General features: G+C 37.0%; 1 protein-coding gene across 4 annotated transcripts in view; it reads right to left on the minus strand.

Annotated features, from left to right (window-relative positions):
- The window catches only part of put (activin A receptor type 2 punt), an 83,307-nt gene that overhangs the window by 26,637 nt on the left and 31,136 nt on the right, over positions 1–25,534 (minus strand). For all 4 annotated transcript variants that reach the window (XM_081749158.1, XM_081749157.1, XM_081749156.1 and 1 more), the window contains exons 5-8: positions 21,326–21,484; positions 8,459–8,626; positions 5,056–5,295; positions 3,408–3,545 (exon numbers count right to left, since the gene is read on the minus strand). In XM_081749158.1, the coding sequence (XP_081605284.1) occupies positions 3,408–3,545; positions 5,056–5,295; positions 8,459–8,626; positions 21,326–21,484 (705 nt within the window). The remainder of the gene's footprint in view (positions 1–3,407; positions 3,546–5,055; positions 5,296–8,458; positions 8,627–21,325; positions 21,485–25,534) is intronic.

A 25,534-nucleotide genomic window follows, 5' to 3' on the forward strand; every position in this document is an offset into this window, starting at 1 on the left:
CGATATATATATATATATATGGGGTGTTTCAAAATAACACCGACCACGTTTGAGAGGTGATTCCTGACATCAAGATAAGACAAAAAGTATAGACCAACCTGGGGTGCCAAATGCTTCCTGTTGGAGTTATAGGCTGCCGAAAACATGAAAAATTGAACGTTAAAGGTCCATAGCTCCAAAACTATGGGACCTACTGTAAAGACTTCACTTAGAAACTAATATGTGTACTATCCAGAAATACATGTTTCAGAATCCTAAGGTACTCACGAAGCAATCTTTATAGACGGAGTTTGGCTACGGGCATATAAACTGAAGTACAATCCAACTACCTCTATAAAAATTGTTGCGGACGTACCACAGGATTCTGAAACTTTGATAAATGGATAGCGCACATAGTAGTTCCGCATTAGAGTCTTGACCCGACTACGATAGGTCCCATAGCTTTGGAGCTATGGATCTTTAAAGTTCATTTTTTCATGTTCTCGGTAGCCTATAACCCCGAAAGAAAGCATTTGTGCACCCAGGTTGGTCTATACTTTTTGTCTTATCTTGGTCAGGAATCACCTCCCAAATGTTGTCGGTGTTCTTTTCAAACACCCTATATATATATATAAATCTTAAAAGTTACCAGTTAACCAACACAAACAAGTGAAAAATACTAGAGAATTTCTACCTTACTATTTTTTCTACTACCGGGTATAATTGGTTGAACTTACAAGTATAAAGAACGGACCGTATGCCGTACAATGACGAGAAAATCGATGCGATTCGCGATTCTATCTACAATAGTTTCGTTTAAAATTCACAAGAGCAACAAACTGACGCTGCAAGTTCTCATTCATAAATAGTTTTTCTGTTCTTTCAGCTTACTGCAGCAGTGTAATATATCCCATTTCTGCTTTACTACATACATATTTATTTAGAAGTCATTAGAAGTCCCCCCCCCCTCAAGTCAAGAATATTGACGGTAGTTGGATAACGCACAGGTACATTGAAACTTGTATTTCCTCAAACACGTTCTCTGCTTGATAATAATATTTTGAATGAACTAACCTCAAGTACAGAGAGTCTTTTAAATTTTTACTTTCTTCTGCATTTAAATCGGCACTCACCAATTCGATTTTGATTTGATTTTCAGTTTAGCGTTCCTCTGAACAACGAGGCTATATGAGATATGGATCTACAACTTAACGTGGAATCCGAACCACATGAGTTCCCGCTGGGAAAAGAACCCGGGTCTCCCACGCCGAAGGCGCATAAACTAACCCCTTAGCCACAAATTCATCAATTCGAAAGCTGTATTGCGGAAACCTGTTACTAGGAATTCAATTTTAAAATTTACAGGTTTAAGCAGGAAGATCTCAATATTAAGAAAGGAAAATTTTCTAGGTTGGAGCTACTGTTTCACATGTTTCCACGTGACACCTTGCATTTTAATTTCCCAGTCCTATGAGTTACTCGCCGCTAGAGATACAAAAGGGTGATCTCATTTGGAGAAGGATACCATGAAAAGCTGACTTTTTGAGTAAAAACTGATTTTTTTAATTATTATTATTTTTATTTTTTTTAATTATTTTAAATTCTTTCAGTTTCTTATTCAAACATCTTTGCTTTGCTTTCCTGTACTGGGCCTAGTTACCTTGTTTGGTTTTCAATCTGACATTGCATGTCTTGTCCACAAGCATAAGTTCTGGAACTCAACATATTTCAGGTGTCACTTTTGTTGCCTCAGCAACTTATCAAGTGCCTGTAAGATATGTATCATCATGTTTCATGGGTTGCCTAAATTTAAACTTTCAGGCAAGAAAGAAGCACCATAAACCAAGAAACGGATACAAAAATAACTTCACTTCGGTATAAAATTTCTCTTCCATCTTGCTCTCCGTTCGGAAAACATGTTATTGTAAGCTGATATCATATTAGAGACTAATACATCAGTTTACAACATTTAAACCATAAACGGATATTTTGAGCCTAACATTGTATCACGTCAGTATGTTTGAAACAGGAAATCTGTGGATATAGTATAACGTTTTTAATCCCTTCCCATTTCAACAGCCTCAATAAGTTAATTTGGCTGTTACATACACATATGCTTGTTCCACGTATATTTCTACATGTCAAGTGAGTCTTTAGATCCTACAATACTACCACAACCTATATTTGAATCATAATCAACAAAATTTCTGTTAAGGATCTGTTTTTTTGCCATCTACAGTGTCTTACATCGGAAATATTAATTTGTGTGTGCAAGTGAATATTTCTGTAATGAAGTTATAATTACCCAGTTCCAATATACGGGATAACCCTAATCATAATTCAGCTGGAACCTGTATCTGCATGGACCACCAAGCCAAGACCGCATTAAAACAGGCCTGCAGGTAGCAGTAAACAGCAGGGGAATTATATACTTTACGAAAGCACATAGTGTCTTATAGATTACTAACACAATTCACAGAGGCACGGAATATTTATGGGCCCTGCATTTCTATGGTCTTGTCGCTAACAGTCCAAATTGAAGTAAACACATTTAAGATCTTCCTCTACACTGATGGTTTGCTCTTGAAGGAATACTTTTCTTCTGTATACGAAATTATGATAAATTCCTTGAGAAAATGAAACATTTCAGTTTAACGCCCCACGATTATGCCCTTTAGGCTAAGAGGGACGATGATTAAGGCAAGTGAATGATGGAGTAATTGGTGGAATGAGAAAGTACAAGGAAACGGGAGTACCCCGACAAAACCCACGGATACAATGTTGTCCACCAAAAAACTTACTTGGATGGGAATCGAACCAGGGAATTGAATTGATTTTAGTTTAGCGTCCCTTTCAGCAGCGAGGCTATATGAGACGTGGACCTACTGATTAACATGGAATCCGAACCACATAAGCTCCCGCCGGGAATCGAACCCGGATCCCCCACGCCAAAGGCGCGCACGCTATGCGTTTAGCCACGAGGGAGCTCTCGAACCAGGGATCCCACACACCAGAGGTAAGCGTTCTACCACTGACCCACCGTGCCCTCGATAAATTCCTTGAGGAAAGAAAGCGTGAAGTGGTTTGCTTCTACATATATTCGCACGCTCATTTCCTGTCCTTGATATAACCTTTAGCAGCCACCATCTGTTCTACAACTCATGAAGTATCTCACTTCTGATAATTTTACTGAAACGACTACAGCAGCTTTGTCAAGTGTATCTGCAAATCGATGGGTTGCTTAAAATGATTTTCTTTTCTCTTTTTTTTTCGCTCGCAATAACTGAAAGCCGTACCTGGCAAAGTATTAATTACGTTTCCTGAAACAATATGTATATGCCGTGAACATTGGTTATTAAATTTGTAACCTTCGCTTCTTTGTCTTTACATAAAACTACGACTAAGAATACAATAATATATAACGTTACCTCCTGAGCTGTACACCTCGATGCTAATTCCCACAGCACAAGACCGCATGCGTACATATCAATGCGTAAGAAAGCATCCCTTGAGAAATTGATGGCACCTTCCAGAACTTCTGGAGCCATATACCGCCGAGTTCCAACCTAAAAAGTAAGAATTACCATTAAAATAAAACTGGAAACAAGCACAAGGTTTAATATATCAAAAAATAAAAACTTCTTTTACTTTTCTCCTACTAACGTCAACAACAGATCTCTCTGGAAGGAAAGTCGTGAAACACCTGCTTCTCATGCGGGCCTTCCACGTAGAATTCAGGTATCTTTATGTCTATTCCACATTCGATCAAACCTCCATTAATCAAAGAGCTTAATTTTTCATCTATTATATAAAAGTGAATGTGAATTTCTGTCTGATCGCATCACGCAATAACTATTGAACCAATTGAAATTATATTTGCCATGGTTATTAATATCAGCCCACCCACAACCTTACTATACTTATATATTAAATTTATTAAATGCGTATATTATGGGGCGTAAACGAAGGTCACAATTATGCAAAAATTGAGTGGTGGCATGAAAAAATAATTGAAAACTACCAATATTAGTGTCTGATCCTTAGTTTTCAGGGTAGCTGAGATAAGCGGTAACTCTCTCGATACCGTTTAAGTCCAAATTCATCCCCATCGGCATGCGGAAGTGGAAAGAGAATGATTATGGATTTTTACCGTCACATTTTTCATTGTAATGCGTATCTTAAGAGGAGGACTCAAGGGGAATGACACTCAAGGTTCTCCAGGTTCTTGGTAATGCTGTGGAATAGTCGCCACTGTCACCGGATTTGCTATCCACCGAGCTCTTGTTAAGGTCAACTCTCAGAATAGTATGTAAACAGAAGACAACGAATACTGAAACTCTCTGAAAGGTTCTTCGGAGCTACTGGAGTCGCATAGTTTCGCAAAGGTTAGATACATTAATCAAACAAATGCCTGGAATTTGTTAAACTTTTATCAAGGCTAAGGGTCAGCATTTCATTGAACGCAAACATAATAAATATGTCTCACTGGAAACACAACTATGTTTTAATTTCTTTATATAAGAAATAATATTTATTTTACGGAACAAGTCCAATGAATTGGATTTTGTATGCTTTTTTTTTTTTTTTTTTATTTATAATTTCGTCTGAAAAGTCTGTAGTGTGCTCCGACTTTTGACAATGACTGTAGATTATACAAATTCCGAGATATATTGCAACAAAATATTCTTGAGAGCCTCTAAAGAACTGAAAGTATTTCAATTATTACTATTTCAAAAATATAAGTACACTGATGTACGCTCAAAATATATATTTTGCTATCTATGGGATGAGTGTAAGGTAGAGCGGCCCATAGAAAATTCTGAGTTAATAAAAGTGGTCTCCACAAAAAAGTTTGAGAAAAGTTCTTTAAGGGCGTTAGAGAGTCAGCATTAAAAAATACTAACACTGAAATATATATACAAGTGTCGACGATTTCCATATGTAAAAAACGAAAGAAAATGTACATTAGAAACGGATGAAAACATAATTGGTCTTAACTTATAAATATTGTATCGGCCAATTTTCAGTAGATTCATAAAGCTAACATAGGCATTTTTTTCATAGTTAATATTATACCTGGCCATGAGTATCTCCACATGGTTTTCCTGGGTGGAAAATTAAAGCTAAGCCGAAATCAGCGATACAAGCAGTGAGATCTGCTTTCAGCAAAACATTCTTCGATTTGAAATCTCTATGCGCTACCGCGGGCTTATATCCATCTGCTTTGTTTGCTGGGATTTCTTCATGAAGGTGCATCAAGCCTCTAGCCATTGTCTCTGATATTTTACATAAGTCCGCCCAAGTTACAACATTTGCCTGAAAGAAAGAGAAAACAAGTATGGTGAGAAAATTTAAATTGATACATACTGAAGCCCAAAATTATTTAAATTTTAGGAAAATTCAGTTTTATTTAATTTTACAAGGAAATGAAGTGACGGTTTACAGAAATACTTGTAAGCCATACAGAATATATTGTTTCCAACAGTAATCAATGTTGAACAATATCGATTAAATATATCTTTGTAAATGTGGTTTATCTGCTGCTACCGAAAGAAGCTTGGTGTACATGACATAGCTATTATGATGTAAAACGAAACTACATTATGTGTCAGTCACTTCATCTGTTCCTTGTGGCAACATTTGACTTACATCTGTTCAAATGTTTTGAATATAAAACAAACTACCAATATTCCAATATATTACATGTATTTAGTTCCTAAGTAAGCTGACCTATCAGCAAAGTGTTAGGTCTAGTAGGTTCGAATATGCCGAGTCAATAACACTAGGATTCACACTGAAATTCTGGTATTTATTTCTCTGAATCCATGACAGAGTAAGTAAATTTTCCCTGATATGTTACATCACAACTCCACCATTTATGGTTAGATTAAAAAACTTCCACCAACCCCATAGCGGTAACAGCGGGCTCCTTTTTGTTCTTTAACTATGGTATGAGAATACTTTTTCACTGTAAATATATAAGTCCAACTTCCTGTATTTGGAACACAATAAAATACCAGCACCAAATTTAAATTTACCTTGGTGGTCAGTCTTTCTCTTTCCCATGAGATTATTTTCCTCCATCATATCAATTAGTAATTATGCTAGTACCGCGCAATACTTATACTCTACCGGTAACTTCGTAATATCTTCAAATTCTGAATACACTTATAAACAAGTAAACATGTATCATAATTTGGTCTATCTCTATCTACAATCATTAAAACAAACTTAATTATTTTCTTACAATTTAAACTTCTATTTAATTTAATAACACACGAAAAGTGAGAAAGTGAATGACTGGACAAAGACTCGAACCCAGGATCTTCGGCATACCGTGCTGATGTGTTAACCTCTCCGCCATCTAGTCCGCTTCCCAGAACAGCCACACACTCTTCACTCAGACCACATGGTTCGTGGTCTGATTAATATCGACTTCATTAGTGAGAGAAAGCGCGTGGGTGTTCTGGGAAGCAGACTAGGTTGCGTAATGGTTAATGCATCGGCACGGTATACTGAAGATCCCACGTTCGAGTCCCGGTTCAGTCATTCACTTTTTTACTCTGTGTGTTATTGAATTTGCACCTACAGAGGATCTGGTATATAAAAAGAAGTTTAAATTGGTTGTCCCTCGTTTCGTTAATATATTCTATTTAATTTGTTCGATTTCTTTCAAAGCTTGAAGTTTTAAATACAATTCGACTATCCTCAAGCTTCTCTATTTCCGAAGATAATCTACGGCTTTTCTCTTACCACGTATTTTAAACTATCTTGATTCTTAAATAAGATTTTTAAAAAAACAAAACAAAAAAACTGAAATATAGCAATTTCCCTGACTTTTGGCACACTTTGGAGCATTTCTCTGACATTTTCTCATATTAAAATTAGTACTCATGACTTTCAAGGTCAGTGTGAATCCTGAACATTGATTAAGGGTGAAGCTTGAAGGAAAAGAGATCTTAACTAAATACTCCTTGTTTCCGTAAATAATACCGAAATCTTTGTTTTACGTCCCATGCTTATGCCGGTTAGGCTCAAGAAGACGATGATGATGAGGAATGAATGAAATGGTGGAATGAAGAAAATGGGAGGAAACAGGAGAACCCCGAGAAAATCCACGAGCACGGTGTTTGTCTACTACAAAGTCCACACGGCGCAAGCTGGGATCGAACCAAGGACCCCAAGCACCGGAGGTGAACGTTCTACCACTGAACCACTGCGCCCCCCCTATAAATAATGCCGAACACTACTTCAAAATGGGCGTAATAATGTCTAAAGTCTAACGATAATGTTTTCTCTCGCTCTCAACATAGTTTGCTGCTGGCTAGGCTTCCTGAAGTTCAAATTACAGGGTTTGTCCTGGGAAAAGCAGGACTGAATTTTCTTCCCCAAAACGTGATGAAGCAGAGGGATGTTACTGCACTGCTTGGGTGTGTGGAGGGGTGCCCCACAGCTACCAGTGCACCAGTCGCCAGTCGTCTTCATACCTTCACGGAGTGCAGATTGAGTTTAAGGTGAACCCTTTTCAATGTGTCTTGTCATCTCCACAACAAATCGTTTGTTACAGCAGCTTTACGCGGTGAAATATTGCGTCAAACTAGGTAAAACTGCGAGTGAGACCCATGATATGATCAAGATTGCTTATGGGAGTAATGCCATGGGTCGATCAAATGTTTTTGAGTGCCACAAACTGTTTAGGGAGGGAAGAGAGTAAGTTGAAGATGAGCAAAGACCAGGACGCCCCTCAACAGCAAAAAGTGGCGAAAACTTAGTGAAAGTGCGAAATCTACGTGGAAGTACTTGAAAGAACCAGAAAACGAATCGCCCGTGTCCGTCCAGTAATCGCCGGATTATGGAAGCTTCATCACGACAATGTGCTGAGCCACACTGCCTTTACTATCATGGACTTCCTGACCAAATATGGCACCACACAGCTTGCAGCCCAGATGTCGCTTCTGCAGACTTATTCCTCTTCCCCAACTGAAAAGAGTCGTGAAAGGATGGCACCACGGCTCGGTCCAGGCCATTCAAGAGGCCGTAACGAGGGAGCTGAAGCGTATTTAGTGATTTGCAGAGTCGTGGAAACGCTGTGCTGATGCAGAAGGGACATATTTTGGAAACTATTAAGTTAATGCGTGGATTTTATTTTTTATTTTTTTTTTTTTAATCAGTTCTACTACTTTCCGGACAATCCTGTATTCCTTAGGTATTATTAGATTCCTCTCCTTTCTTTTTGCACCTGATTTGGACAGTTATGGAAGAGACAACAACTTAATACAGACTCTACAAAAATATATACCCAATAAACTTTATATTCTACACTTTTCTTTTTCGATGCATTTTTACAAAATAAATAATGGTGATATCTCAATCGATATTTGGTTTACCTACCAGAATGAATTATAATACTACTCTTTTATTAGACCGAAAATTTCCCATTCTTAACACTAGTAACTTTGGTACGGAATGTACAACATACCTTCAAGTAGTCACATAAAGAGCCTTTCTCATGAAATGCTGTAATAAGCCAGAACTCTGCCTGCAGGTTGTCCCCTCTTTTCTCAACTCCACAAAATCGAAGGATGTTTTCATGATCCATATGAGGTAATTTAAATATTTCCTGTTCAGTTAACCACGACTGCTTATCCTGGAATATAAAGTGTCAAGTAATAATAAGTGTCAATTAACTATTGTTCATAATAAGAAGTAAAGTTTAAAAATCACTCTCTCACTTTACTATATTCTGTGTATATGTAATATCTTGGTTGAAAATTACATCACGGAAGCTTTAGCTTTGCATCATGGAAGCAGGATAAGGTTAAAGGATATAGGAAGAAGTAGGAAATTAATATACAGTGCATAAAATGATGCAATTAAGATTACTGCAGCCGTATATGCGTATTAACTGCATGATCGAGATTTTGATATTTATAATTTTGTGCGAGTAACATTCAATGGTGGCACTAGACGTCTCTGTCCGTAATACTGTATATTGGCACTTTCTACCGGTTTACGTTTTAACCTTTCGGATCTTGATACCCCAGTAAGCAAAACAGCAGAAGCAATCTATTTTTCTTACAACGATCCGCTGCCTATCTAGAGAGCAAATACGTGTGTATGAAGATTCACTGTTGCGATTATTTAAACACGGAAGGAAACCTGAATTTGTTAATGGATTAGAAGACGAACCCTCGTGCGTGAAACTAACTTTTCCTTTTTAATATATTTGAAATACTAATACTAATATACAACCTTTCCCTTCATACCTATTCCATCTATAAAAACGAAACTTAGTACACTCATTTCTTAACCCTTATAGTATTTTTCAAGATACATTTAAATTTTTTACTTTTTCCCGGGGCCACTCCAGAGGGGGGACAAAGTTGATGGGAGGGATTTTTGGAGGGAATTTATCCCGGTATTATCCCAATTTTCCGTGTTCAAATGCGTTATGGGTGCCACTACATAGCACCCCCTTTTTTTTATTAACAGGGTTAATGGACAGGGACTTACTCCATTGTCCATGGCACGTAATTTTTTTCTGCATGAACGTATGTTTGTTATGTTTATCGAATAGACTAGATTTGGTTCGGATGACAAGTTCACGTCCGTTCCTTGTGAGATCCACTTGTCATTTGAATACGGCAATGCGGATATTAGATTGTGCTTCTGTTTCGAAATATTTTTTCATTAAAGGTATTTATATATTTACTATTTACACAGAACACACTTTCCTACACACAGGAAAGAAAAAAGCAACGAACCACACACTCCCGATATATCCGGAGTTGGTATCCGGTTTTACCTGGGAATATATTGAGTCCACGCATATAGTTTCTTTCTGGGACACGAGGAATGCCGACGTTCATAAAGGAGTACTCTGGTCCAGAAAGATTCATAGCCACTCTTCCATTCATACAGCTACACTATTATAAACGTCATTCCTATTTCGATGTTTCTTCGTTTTGTTTAGTATTTTAATCACGTGTCCTAGTATATTGTTGTCTTCTTAATTCTGATTAGTCCTTTGTTATTTTGCTTAATATCCTATAGTCCTCCTCATTAGCTATAATTTCCCGTTTCTTTCTTTCCTTTTTATTTTATCTCTTCCTTCTAGCTATTCTTCCAGTAATGGACACCATAATACGTGATGTTCTGATGTTCTGGTGTGCTTATTTCTTCGCATTGACATCTTGGATGCTTTATTTGTCCCATTTTGCATAACACGTACCTGTGAATAATCCTCACTGCTAGGAATCAGCACTAACATGAAGTCTATAGTAAAGTTTGAAATACTGCAAGTCAGCGCGATAGAGCCAAAGGTCGGGTTCAGCGCAAGAGATAGTGTGCTTTAATAGATTAGTCTCACAACTATTGCCTTAATGTTTGCTCTGGAAAAGGATATGCATTCCGGGCCATGCATGCGCTGTTTTTGTCCACGCTGTATTTGCATGCGCTGTTTGCCGGTGCGCAGTTTTTGTCTATGCGCTGTTTTTGCCCGCGATGTATTTGCATGTGCTGTTTTTGTCCACGCTGTTATCACTCATCACTGTTATTGTTTGCGCGGTTTTGACCTTGAACCGTTTTAACGCAGAGATCTGAAAATTACTAAGGGGCGCATTAAATGTGTGTGCAAAATTTCAATCTTTTAGGTGCAAAAGTAAGCCCGCCAAAAATATCCCCATGAAACAGGATCTCAAGTAAAAATTCCCTGAGACAGCCTATTTATCCTAGGATCATAGTTCGTACCATTCTCTTCAGAATAGAACAGCCTTTTAAACGGTAGCATTCACATGTCTCGATCATGTATCTGAGGCGGGAAAATCACGAAGAGAGGGATTTTTTGTTAAAAAATATCCATTTTTTCTTTACCTTTTTACCCCTCTGGACTCCCTTGTTTTAAAGCAGAAATCTGAAAAAAATTGAAAATATTAAGGGGTGCACTGAATGCGTGTGCAAAATTTCAATCTTCTAGGTGCAAAAGAAGCCCTCAAAAAATAACATACCTACAATACCCCAGATTCCCGTATAAAACAAGATCTCAGGTAAAGATTTCCTGAGACCACTACTTACCCTAGAATGATGGTCCGTGTATCATTCTCTTTAGAACAGAACAGCCTTTCAAATGGTACATGTCTCCACCTTGTATCTGAGGCGGGAAAATCGCGAAGAAAGGGATTTTTATTTAATTTTTTTTTTTTTTTTTTTTTAAACCTTTTTGTCCCTCTGAACCCCCTTCCTGTTACAACGAAGAAATCTAAAAACAAATCTCAAAAATACTAAGGGGCCATTGAATGTATGTGTGAAAAATTTCAATCTTCTAGGTGCAAAAGCCCGCCAAAAAATAATAAAAATTTGAATAACAAAAAATACTTTCTTTTAAAGTTATGACGTCATCACACCCTATGTCTCGACGCAGAAAGGTGTGAAAGCATACGTAATGCGTTCTATAGTATCTCCAGACTTGAAAAACAAATAAAAAGAACGAAGTAAAAAGTTTTATTGCTACTTTTTTAATCGAATAATGTAAGTTGTATCCCATCATCTAAAAAGGTTATATAATTTAAAAGGGTTAATGCAATTGAACGAAAAGTTGGATGGATATTTCCCAATACTAAACATAAACCATTGTGGTTGGATAAGAAATCATGCTGTACCCTCCAGAACTTGTTGTACTACTGTGGGGGCCACCCATAGGTCCTGTTGGATCGGAAAGGTCGAGAGCAAATTTTCACTGGACTTTGTCTAATGGTACTAGTGGATGATTTCTGGCTTGGTCACATGTTCTGAAAACCGTTGAGTTTTTTTTTTTTTTTTTTTTTTTTTTGGCAATATGGCAGCCAAGGTCAAAGGTCGCCAGAAAATTACTCTATAGCAGAAATCTTTAAATTTATTTAAAAGGTTGAGTTTTCTTTTTTTTAAAAAAAATCGCTTCCACGAAAGTTGTTCAGAAGTAAATTTTCAGCAAATTCATTATTTTTACCTTTCTGTCCAGTGGCGTAGCGTGATCAAAAATTTGGGGGGACTATTTGTTAAACTATCTTAAAAATATCTGGACCACACAAATATTCATATGATAAAGATTTAAATAGATATTTCAGGGAAGAAAGTTGTGGGCATGTACCTCCCTGTTATACCCCCTCCCCCAGACGCGACGCTCTTGCCTTAAACCCACCTTTATCGTAAAAATGCACGCAAAGTAAAATGCCGATATATAACGTAAACGTATACAAAGACGTAACGTACACTATAACGTAAACGTTTAAAAATGTAGCGTTTGTAAACGTAAACGTGTACAAACGCTACATTTTATCTTATTTACTTTTATGATATTTAGTTAAATGTGTAAATCACAGTAATTTTTGTAGGTTTTATTTCATTTAGTAGGAGTCGTACTGTATTTAGTAAACTAGTTCTTTTTGTATATAACCTACTTTTTATATTCGTTATCTAAGTTTTGAATATAATTTCTATTCAGTTACAAGAAAATAATTTTATTCTGCAAAGATCTTAAATTACATTCTCGCTCAGTATCATATTAAGTTTGAAGTTATATACACTAATATTTGTTCATTATATCTTTTTAATTGTATGAATTGTTCTCTCTCACATCACTTCAAATACTGATTACGGTGAACGTACAAAGACCTTATTTCCATTTTTCTTTACAAGGTACAACACTAAGTTGGAATATAACTGCAATCGATAAACAAATAGTGATATTGAAATGAAATGAAGTGAAATCTTTAAGTTTTACGTCCCACGGTTATGCCGGTTAGGCTAAAGGAGACGGTGATGATGAAAGATGAGTGAAATGGTGGAATGAACAAAGTGGGAGGAAACGGGAGAACCCCGAGAAAACCCATGAGCACGGTGTTTGTCCATCACAAAATCCACACGGCGCGAGCTGGGATCGAACCAGGGACCCCAAGCACCGGAGGTGAACGCTCTACCACTGAGCCACCGCGCCCCCCTAGTGATGTTGAGGTGTTAGTTTAGAATATATATATATACACTTTTTAAACCAATAGGTGCACGTAGATATGATTTATAAAAAATAGGCGAAACTCGATAACCAAAATTACGTGAATGAATTTTTACATTCGCTGCTTTCACAACTGAAGAATTGACAACAAGACATCGATTAATGCGATGTCTTACTTATCATTGTCTATGTAGCCATACTGAGATGGGTCGAGTTCTGGGGCTTCATCAAGTACGTGGTACCACTTGTAGCACTGAAAGTAAGTTCTTCTGATGTGAAGATGTATCGAAGATGCGGTTGGCGATAATTTGGAGCAATCCAGACTCTTCATGCGATGATACTGGTGCATTCTATATTCATCCATCGATGAGAATTTACTTGATATCATCTGCACTAGAAAGATTTCTGCAGACATTATCATAGTTTCTGACAATTCTCCTTTGCCAAATTCAGTTAGATACTATGCCGTGTTTTTTGCAGTGTTCTTAACAGCAGAATGCTTAGTGTCAACTTTGCTTGTAGTGTCACTTCCTGTTTGAGCGTGGGCTGCCGGTAAGACATCAATCACGGGACTCTGCAAACATCCAGCAAGAATATGGATGCGGAGTAAGGACATATCGTGAAGTGATCCCACAGCCTCCATGATTCTACCAATCTGTTACTTCTGAAGTCATTCTGGTAATAATACAAGACACAAATGAAGGTATCAGAGGATGCAAGAATTAGGCTCTTAATGCTTAAGTTGGAGACTGCATGTTTAATATGAAAAAAATATCCTCTCATCAGCTTCTAGCTCGCATTGCAAATTAGGAACATCGCTTATTTCCGCATTTAATATGCGAATATTTCTTTCCTCACAAACTTCTAACCCACCAACATGCACATCCATCCCTTCGAATTCATGACTCTGTTTCATCAAATAGTCGGCGAAAAACATTTGCAGTCTGTACTTATTTTGGGAAGATGCCCAAATGCATGCATATCTTTTGGCATTGGATTTTTTGAGCCAATGATGGTAATTTCAATGAGTTGACTCGCACACCTTCTGAGGCGTTCATGAGGTTTTATGCTATCCTGTTTATACACATCGAATGTGGTATCTATTCTGCTTGATCCTTGTGCTATCGATAGAATTCTACGCAAGATATGAGGTGCAAAATCTCCAAACGTCATCAACGACTTTCCAGCCGACGCAGCAACAACACGGGCATGAAGCATGAAGTTGCTAAGGAAGACGCAGAGAGAGAGTTGATGTAGGCATTTTAGGCAATTCTTTTTCCATTTCCTGTATCATTTCAGATTTGTTTCATTTTGGACAGGAAACAGTCTTTTGTTAGGAACAACGGAGTTTAAGTTATTTCCTAATACAATAAGCGATCGAGTGGGTATTCTCTCTCACTAGCTATGTCAATAATCCTCATACTTTCAGATGCTTCCCTTATGATGTCAAATTTCTTGTTTTCTTGTTGAGTCTTTGGTTTTTTTATTTGCGCCAGAGGACTGAACAAGGACCACCGCTTGGCCTAGTGGCTAGCACGCTTGCCTTTGGTGTGCGTGGTACGGGATTTGATTCCCAGTGGGGGGTACAGGTGAACGAAAAAAGTTATTCAGATTCCACTATACTCAATAGGTCCACGTCTCCCTTGTCCGCCAAGGCATAAGCATGGGACGTAAAACTCAAACCAAATTAACGACTGAATAACTCACTGACTTTTCTAATAAATCTATCGTTGCAAAATTTAAGGTATTCTCTATCGCCAATACTCATTCACGTCGGTTTGAAGTTCTCGTCGGTTTCTGTATAATTTTTTCCAGTTTCTAGATTGTGCAAACTACAATCATTTAAGCCAAACGGTTTCTGTCTTTTACAGATAAAACTCACATTTTTTAAACAGAATCGGCATCTGATTGCGTGACATTTAATGAGAATTCGTGGTGAAGTGTGTACTCGTCATTTTCTTGGAACCCAAACATTCCTACAATGGAAGTGTTCGATGCTGGTCTTTTCATGTTGAATTAGATCGCCTTGGGCAACAGCTTCCTTCCGCCTTGTGATTCCAATGATTCCTCCAGGACATTTTGCGGGTTTATTGTACAGTTGTTCCTGTGCCTGATCCATTGCAACTCTACTAAAGCTTTGATCTGTTTGTTCGACAACAAAGTGACCTCTCATTAGCTCGTCATAGATGCTTTTGTGTCTTTCTTGAAGCTTCAAGCAGTCTTTATATATGAACTTAGCTCCATCTAAATTTTCCGAACGCAAAGAACAGTGGAAGGGCGAGTTCGAGAGCACACACATGAAGCTAACAATTACACTCTCTGTCAACTCGAATCATATATCTAAGACTGAAAACACAAAACTAATGAATATATTCCAATAATGTAACACATTTTTGACTTATTGTATCCGTCTTCCACAAAGAAACTGAAATCATCCATCATGAGTTGCATAACGTTGGAAACTTCAATATGCAAGGTATTGCTGCATCTCGGTCTTCAACTTAGTTAATACTAGCTATACTAAATACAGTATTACTCCTTCTACTACATGAAATAAAACATCCGACAAATTACAATTACTTATATTTATTTAAATGCCGTAAAAGTGAATAAAACATAATGTAGCGTACCATTTGTTATATATCAGTATTTAACTTTGCGAGCATTTATGCGATAAAGGTAGGTTTTAGGCAAGATCGTCGTTCAGGAAGGGGGTAGAACAGGGAGGTACATGCCCCAACTTTCTCCCCTGAAATATCTACTTAACTCTTTATCATATGGATATTTGTATGGTCCAGATATTTATAAGATAGGTTAGGAAATAGTGCCCCCAAATTTTTGATCAAGCTACGCCTCTGGACAAAAAGGTAAAAATAATGAATTTGCTGAACATTTAGTTCTGAACAACTTTGGTAGAAGGCTATTTTTTAAAAAAAAGTTTTAAATAAATTTATAAAGATTTCTGCTATAGAGTAATTTTTCGGCGACCTTTAACCTTGCCGGCCATATTGCCAAAAAAACTCATGGTTTTCAGAACATGTGACCAAGCCAGAAACCATTCACTAGTACTATTAGACAAAGTCCAGTAATAATGTGCTCTTGACCTTTCCGATCCAACAGGACCTATGAGTGGCCCCTAGACTATACCCTCAAATTATTGACGAAGAGGAACTCGCTAGTAATGATTTCAAAAGATTTCAGTATATCGGAGAGTTAAAAGTAGTACTACGAAAATAACTGGGACTCTACAGTAAGCACTTCAAATGATACGGTACCCGGAGGGATTTTTACCCCGAGCCACTCCTTCAAATCATCACTATAAACGAACATTCCTTTTCAGCTTCTGAATTTCTGCTCAGCAAGATTTTCCTGAATCATTTTGTTGCAGATTTTTACAACATATTTACGTGAAAGTGCATTTCCTCTTATAACTACTACAAAAATAGTTCATCGTGGAAGGTGAGCAATATTAGACGAGGAAATGCCTGTAATTTTGTCATATACCCGACCCGATATAAGATACGTTTCTAACACTCGTTAAGGCAATGTGAGCCATTGCATTGTCGTATAAAAATCCAACTTTTTAAATTTGATTATGCATGTATAAACGTCAGGTTTTGTATAGATGAAAAAGAAATTGATATGTTACAGTTGGGAAATTACCCGTAAAAATTAAGATTTGTCTTAAGTCATCTTCGTTACAATATAATCTACTGAATGTGTTATACTTAACATCAGTGAGTTGCTGTAGTGTAAAATCGGGTGTACTATCAGGGTGTGATAATAAGGGAAGGATTGGAAAGCACTAGTTTAGAGATATCTATTTTACATATATGTTGCGGAAATAAGCAAAATCGCACAAGAAAAAGTTTATATGCAACTTTACCCGAAAAATCCTAATTATGGAGATGGGGCTTATTTTAGATAAATTAATAAAATCACATACCTCAGCGTATTGGTGTTTTATTTAGTCGATCATTTCAATGTCACATGATCCTTTCTTCCAGACATGTGCCTTGAACTGAGATGCTGACAACTTACATTTTCAACGAACTTAAAAAGTTCATTACTGAATTCTCTATGTCTGTGTGTCTGTCTTGTCTGTTATTTGCGACTTTTTCAATTTTGTGCCCTGCATTTGATAGAGCTTCAAAAACTATCAGAGAAAGTGATTAAATTTTTCGCGTCACTCTTACTATTCCCGAGATATTGGCCAAAAAATGGCCAACTTCCAGAGATTTAAGGAGCCATATCTCGGGAACCGTAAGTCATAGAGAGATCATATTGGTGTTGTTCATTACCTAAGAGGATGGTGAACATTTTGGTACCAAATAGTAACCGATGGCCACTGGTTTGGCCAATGGTCAGTTGTATAGTAGCCACCAATTAATATCGGTACCAAAATGCGTACCATCCTCTTTGGTATTGACTAACACCAATATCATCTCTCTATGACTTACCGTTCCCGTGATATTGGCCAAAAATGGCCAATTTCTAGATATTTAAGAAGCTATAGCTCGGGAACCGTAAGTTGTAACCAAATAGTAACCGATGGCTACTGTCCAACTGGCCATTAGTTTGGCCAATACCCAGTTGCCACCAATTAATATCAGTACCAAAATGTTTACCTTCCTCTTAGGTATTGACTAACACCAATATAATCTCTCTATGACTTACCGTTCCCTTGATATTGGCCAAAAGTGGCCAATTTCTAGATATTTAACGAGCCGTAGCCCACTGATTAACTGTCTACTAGCCAACTGGCCACCGTTCCCCAGATATTGGCCAAAAAAGTTCAAATTTCTAGATATTTAAACAGCCATATCTCAAGAACTGTAAGTCATGGGGAGATAATATTTTACTGATTTTTGCGAGAGAGAGAGAGAGAAGAAGGTGCGGATAAGAAGATTTACTTTTACATCTAGGAACAATGACAGTTTTCCTTCCCTCTCCATCTCTCCCCTCTTTTTAAGTTCGTTCTGGCAATACTCATAGAGCATTCTCAACTGGTTGATCTTGTGTCTTCCTCTTCCAACTGGAAAACTATTTTTTTTTAACACTCTCCTCAAACACTAGAGGGGTAGACTAAAGGCAATTTAAATTAACGTTAAAAGCGCTAATGCGTACATTATAGAGAACTAAGTTATTTTCAAATACCATGGTCACCTTACAATTGGTGTTGCAAATGGCAACACTGTAATTGAAAATAACGTAATTCTTTATAATATACGCATTAGTGTTTTTAACATTAATTTTAACTGTCTTTAGTCTACTCTGCTAGTGTCAGAAGATTGTTTATATTTGTGGAATGTCAGAAAATAGTATTCCAGTTAGGGGAATACGACACAAGATCAAAAATGTAAGTTGTCAGCATGACATCAAAATGATCGAGATTATATACAACACCAATACGATAAGACGTTAATTTTATTAATTTACATAACAATATATTATACATAAAATGGAAACATTAGCAATTTAAATCAATTTAGTGGAATTGATAGTAGGGTGGTGGTGGAGTTTGTAAGCTTTGAGCAATGTGCTAATTCAAAATAATCGGACAAAGTGTTGAGGGTTTAAATGACAAGTGAATAGCGTTACTATGTTATGTTTATTATATATTGGGTTGTTGATATTGAAACGACTGTTCACGTTAGGATTTGAGCCATTAGTGGCTAAAGTGATTTAAGGGAATAAGAGACAAAAGTGGTGAGGTTAAAATAATAATTACAGTGTTAAATGTAGTTGATATTGGAAATGGTTGATTTATACGATACAAGGAATGAACTTGTAGAAGAATATATGTTACAGAACCTTTCTGTTGAAATGGGGTACAGCTAGGTATCTGAAGCATATTGAGCATTAAACCTAAGGTTTTTACATTCAATAGTAGTCGCTTGTCTAAGTGAATCGGTTTATTAAGTAATATTCGGCATTTGAAGAATTACAATTTAACAGGTGGCTACATTGTGTTAAAAAAAATAAACTTTGTATACGTGTTCAGGACCTCAATACAAGAAAAATCTTTACTTGAGACTTTGGTCCGAAAAGCCTAATCACGAAGGTGGAGCCAACTTTAGGTAACCATCCCACTACCCTTTTACTCACCTAACGATATGGAACAGGGTTGCTAGGACACATGTTGAGACATACATTACTTGATGGGCGTATGAAGAATAAGCTATTAACCTGGACGATAAAAGTCTGGATGGAAGAGTGAACGTTCTGTACCTTTGGTGGCTGGGACTGCTACGGAAGTCAATCTCACTGGGACATCAGGAACGTGTCCCACCCACCCCTTCCGCCAATATTTGTAAAACGCTTTTCATCCCTCACAATATTTCAAGTATCTTAGGTCAACTATGATCCAAAAGAAGCTCTATCATGAAGCAGTTGACTATGTTCACAAACATGTTAGCCAAAGTGGATATAAAAAAGTAGCACAAAGTTTGTTTTCAATTGTGAAAAAAGGCAGTCAGTTTTTGACCTTATGAAGGTAAAAGCGTAAAGTAACAATCTGATTTTGTTTAGATAACAAGCAGCAGAGCGAATTTAATTTAGCTTTAAAAAATTAGCTAATTTATTAAATACATTGTTGAGCCTCATGTACATTAGTTGTAGGCTTGTAAGCCTGAAACCTGTTTTGAAAACTTTATTGTCTGAGCATTCCCTTTAAACTACCTTTTATTATTATTATTATAGAACACATGCCCCCCTCCCCCCAAAAAAACGACTATCAAAGAAAAATAAAACACCAAAAATTTACTTTCTTTTTAAGTCAAAACTAGCTGAACCTGCGCTCTCTACACAGCGCATTATTCGCATATGAGCATAAATCTCCTTCTCATTCCTCACAACATATGTACATGTCCCTTTACAGACACAAGTGAAAGACGTCTTGATAAAAAATCTGCAAGGGGTATCATAAAGGGGAGATTTTTTCCATTATTTTTTCTCAATATCTCGCATCGTTTGAAAGATTTGAGCCTACTTCCGGTTCGAGTTTCTAATTCATGTATGACCAGTGTTTCCTTTCTTCTTGCATGCAGTATGTAACGTTGAGTTGAGTTGATTTTGAGTTTAACGTCCCGTTTCAGCAGCGAGGCTATATGAGACGTGGACCTACTGATTAACGTGGAATCCGAACCACATGAGCTCCCGCCGGGAATCGAACCCGGGTCTCCCGCGCCAAAAGCGCGTACGCTACCGCTTAGCCACGGAGGAGCTCGCAGTATGTAATAAGCAAATACATTACATATACAATTAATTATAATGTCAGTAATATATGGTGTTCATTGGGCAAAACGCTCAAAAAATAAAGATTTGTCTTAGACTCGAGAAATGGTTATCCTTCCTTTTTCATTATTATTTGGCCATGAAACACGCCTAAGATATATACAACCCCAATATACAACAGTGTGGTGTTGGAATGTATAACGCATAGGGTATAATGCTTTAGGTTTTTTTTTTTAAATTTCAATGCTTCCAGTGTACCCTAAAAAAATGTAATAAAGAAATAATGGCCTTTTTTTAAATATTCAATTAGAACTGGACAATCTACGCAAAATTTCTTATCGATCAGTGGAAACGTCATCTTTCTAGAGCCTGTAGTTTCCGAGATCTCATTGACGAAAGAATTAACCACAAACATATAAACGTCCTCAACATATAGTTTAAAAGAACTCGGAAGATGGAAACACAATTCACATGCATTGATTTTAGAGAAGGCTTATTAAAATACAAAGGCTTTGAACAATAATTTTGTATCATAAACTTTATGAAAAAGATATAGTTAACTAATTTAGACTATTTAAAGTACAAATACTTAAAATGTTTGTCTCTGTTAAACGTGAAATATCACACAACCGTAAATGAAAGATTTGGGAGCTAAAGTTACAGATTGGAGCTCAAGCGCTTTTAATCGCTTTTGTAGCATTTTATTAAGTCAAAATACTTTAAAATGCAATAGACAAAGATTATTGTTTAAAAATTTTCCGAGTAAAACCCCCGGACCTCCGTTAGTCTGTCCACCCCAAAGTTTATGTGATGCTGGCGCCAATGGGGACTGCCACTTTCTTTTGAAATATTTAATTAGATTTTCTAAATTTATTACAAAGACAAATTCTGCACAATACGATAAATACTTTACTCAGAATGTAAATTAATAGAGCTCCATTCCCTTTCTTCCACGGTATTAATTGTCGGTTGGTAACACTTCAAGAAAAAGACGAAATATCGAAAGGTCTTGCAAAAAACGCACTTTATCATCAAACTCAACTTTATTCCACACCGAAACACAAACAACCGATTTATCAAACCTCTATTAACACAAACATTCACAATACATTTTCAAAGACTAACCTGAATTGGAAATATTTTCACCGCCACCGTGTCTGTTTTATACTGTGCCTTCCATACGGCTCCAAAGCGACCCCTTGCTTTGATCTCCAGAAGCTGAATTGGACGCAGACCAAGGAACGGTGATGGAGGAGGTAAGGGGTGTGGCTCGATTGTAGGCACCTACATGAAAAGATATACAGGATCTTCATTAACATTAACTATTATTACATTTTCTTCTGAAATTTTAAAAACAGAAAAAAAATAGCAATCAATGTATAGAAATGAAATGTTAGAGTAGACAGAAATATCTAAACTAACGAACATTGATAAAACTTTTGAAGTCATCACTTGTAGTTCCCTTCAAACAATTAAACATAGTCATGTTATTACTAAGTCACTAATCAGTAGTAAGTGGTTTAACACTATTTAAGGAATTAAACTAATGCATGATTATATAGGTATTAAACTAAACTCAAGCAAGTATCTAAGCTTTCATTAATTTCCCTCTCTCTACAGTCTTAATCACAACTCACGGCTTTCTTTATATAATAAAGAGCATTCCAGGAATAGTGAAGCTTACCTGTAACATTCTGAAAACAACGTAAGTTCCAATAAGCAATTCAAAAGGAACACTAGTGCATTAGAAACTATTATATCTAAACTGGCATGGTTCACGTATTTTGTTTTCAGTATGTTAAGGTAAGCTTTATCATACTTAAAACGATTTTTCATTTATAATGAAAACCATAAGACATACTTGAAACAGCAGTGTGTGTTTATGTAAATTATAAGTCACTGACAAAAAAAGAGGGTTTCCCCTAAAAGTTCCGGTGTTAATGAAATTTCGACGCATTTTAGAGTTTAATAGTTTAAGGCTACGTGAGCCTACAAGATACGCTCTTCTGTATCACATACCGTCTAACTTAGAAGATAGTATGTATAGGAGAGATAACCTAGGGGAAATGTACTTCGTATAGTATTAGGTACCTAAAAAGTTGTTGACTTTAATCCTACAAAAATAAAGTCGATAATATGAACGCCCCCACTAGCAGCACTAATCTGTCTCCACCGCTGAGGCAGATTATAGCCTGCACGACTGTAGAACTAACAAGGGAACTTTTTCTGGTGTCACACGATATGTGGAACGAGACTATGATCAATCGATTTGTGTTAGTGAACAAAAAAATCCATAGGTGGGAATAATCCTCGATCGCAACAGTTCCATACTTATGGAGGAAGTAGGGGCACTGACAATACCACACGTTGTGGATAATGAGACGAAATATTGAGAGAGTTTGATGAAAATATGCGTAGAAGCACAACATACCTATACTAGAATGTGACATTATATTCGACAATACTGTGACAAGTGAGGGCAGAGGCGTAACAGAACGGGAGAGGAGGGGGCGAGTACGCGCAAGTAAAAATAGTCATATAGTTGAGGAAAACGAAGAAGCAAGACGTCAGGGGAATGATACAGTAATAATACATGGTTAAGTAATCAATCACAAACAGTAGACAGCCTGCAGACGACACCCTTAAGCAGAAATGGAAGGAAGAGAGCTATGGAGGGGATTGTCCGTAGGGTCCGGATTTCCTCCCTTCGTAACGTCCGATGTGTATAGACTGTTGTATACATGTAGGCATTCATTTTCATATGTTTATGATGATGATGATGATGATGATATAAAAGACAAGAATATACGCTCCTCTGTGAATGCACTGCAAACTCCAATATACCACTATACACTGAAATATCAGTTCAGGAAGGTGGGGATCGTTGCCCCTTGCCTTTCTACTCTCCACTCATGTACTTGCCCATGTCCCATGATATATGTAAAATTTGTAATTTAATACCTCAGTTTTAGCGTAGTGATTATGATACGTTGACCTTAAAATTTTACATACAAATACATTTAAAGTAATAACAGGATTTTCCCAATGGCTAAGACAGGAGTTTCCCGATTTATATGTAATTCTCTGTAATGTTTTTACTTGTGTAACTCTTTATCTTTTTGTCCTTCTGAAATGACTCTTGACAACGTATTTTTATCAGGAGTCCTTCGTGAGTGAGTCGGCAATCGAATTTGTGACCAATTAGTCCCAGTTTCGTGTCGAAATGAACAATTTCTCTTGGATGTAAGCCGAGAAACGGTTTGGATTCCGCTTTAAGCTTATTTCCATCAAGTTCGGCTCGTATATGTTCATACCTTCTATGGAACTTTTTTCCCTACGCTATATTCCACGCTACCTACCCTCCTCTGTTGTTACGTCCTACGCCTCTGCCCTCCTTGTCAGAGTATTGTTGAATGTAATATCACAGTGTAATATATGTTTAACTGCGCTTCCATGCATATTTTCATCGAACTCGTGCCATATTTCGTCTCATTATCCACAACGTGTTGTGTCAGTGCCCCTATTCTTCCCCCTATAAGTACGGGACGGTTGCAATCGAGGGTTTTTCCCGCCTATGGATATTCGTGTTCATGAACATTTATCGATTAAGCGTAGTCTCGTTCCACATTTCGTGTGACACTAGGAAAAGTTCCCTTGTAAGCAGAACGTGAATTAGAGAAGTTATACAGTGCGTAGGTTTACCTCATTTATACGGATCACAACCATCGTCTCAGAGATGGTTGTCTAATGAATGCAACAAATGGTAATCCAACGGTGCAATGTAGAGGGAACGGGAATGCATTTAGCTTAACAACTACGTTGGATAATGGTGTCACGGCACGGGTGACCTTAGCAACCATGATTTTGTGTTGTCCTAAACCAGAATAATATCTCAATGCTTCACAAGTATCGGCTCTATTTTTTTAATTTTTATATGCACTTCCCAATTACTGCACTACGAAGTTGCTCAAATCGCCTGGACAGATGGTGAAGTTCATGATGCACGATAACCTGAGCATTGCCCCACATACAGAGCAGAATGTTTTGAAATGCAATAATTATTTTATTTGTTTACTTTCCATCGCGCCTCCGCAACCTATCCGAACACAGACCCTTCCTCTGACAAGACAAACAAACGTAAGTATCTGTGCATACGTTTTCTGAGCAGCAGTGAAATCATCGTCCCACGATATACTGTTTTCCACTGCAATTGAATGCGTCTTAATTATTCACTTATATCTGGCCACTATAGGCCTCAATAGCGCCTTGAGTGTCTCGTTGCCTATAACTTGTGAACAGGGTTGGCTGGTTTAAACCAAATGGTTTAAACCAGCTGTTTAAATAAATAAAATAAAAAAACTGGTTTAAACAAACAAAAAAAAAAAAAAAAACGAAAAATGCTTTAAATCGTGTGAACTTCATGGTGACGTTTCCACATATCAAACCATCCGCATTACGTTTATCTACTTTTCACCTTTTAATCAAGGGGGTCCCGTGTTCAATTCTCGGTCGAACCACAACCCATCTTTCAAGTGTAAACCAAGTAGCGATTCGAGGTGTCGCTTTAAGCGAAAGTCTTCTCCGTGATAACCTTGGTATTTCATAAGGATGTTAAGCCTAAACATACGAAACGAAACCAAATTATATATTTCTACTTGCCTGAATGCCTGTTGTTTCATAAAGAAGCCAAGGTTGCTTAAATATATTGATAGAAAGTAGCAAAATTTATCAACTGCCTACGTAGCTTCCAACATCAGTTTGGATACGACTTTGTTTTAATTTTATTGAATGATACCTACATAGCAAATCTGTAATTTAATACCTCAGTTTTAGCGTAGTGATTATGATACGTTGACCTTAAAATTTTACATACAAATACATTTAAAGTAATAACAGGATTTTCCCAATGGCTAAGACAGGAGTTTCCCGATTTATACGTAATTCTCTGTAATGTTTTTACTTGTGTAACTCTTTATCTTTTTGTCCTTCTGAAATGACTCTTGACAACGTATTTTTATCAGGAGTCCTTCGTGAGTGAGTCGGCAATCGAATTTGTGACCAATTAGTCCCAGTTTCGTGTCGAAATGGACAATTTCTCTTGGATGTAAGCCGAGAAACGGTTTGGATTCCGCTTTAAGCTTATGTGACCCCTTCCAGTACGACCCTGTAGTTGCATAATAACACCAAGGTGAAACTAACCAATTTCTGTCCATATCTAATATAAATACATAGAGTAAATTATTTAAACCAAAAAACCTGGTTTAAACCAACAAACAAACAAACAAACAAAAAAAAACTGGCTTTTGTTTTTTTTTTCAATAAAAACCATGATTT

Source organism: Thermobia domestica, chromosome 2 (assembly GCF_964235325.1).
Source record: "Thermobia domestica chromosome 2, izTheDome1.hap1.1, whole genome shotgun sequence".
NCBI classification, from domain to species: Eukaryota; Metazoa; Arthropoda; class Insecta; order Zygentoma; family Lepismatidae; genus Thermobia; species Thermobia domestica.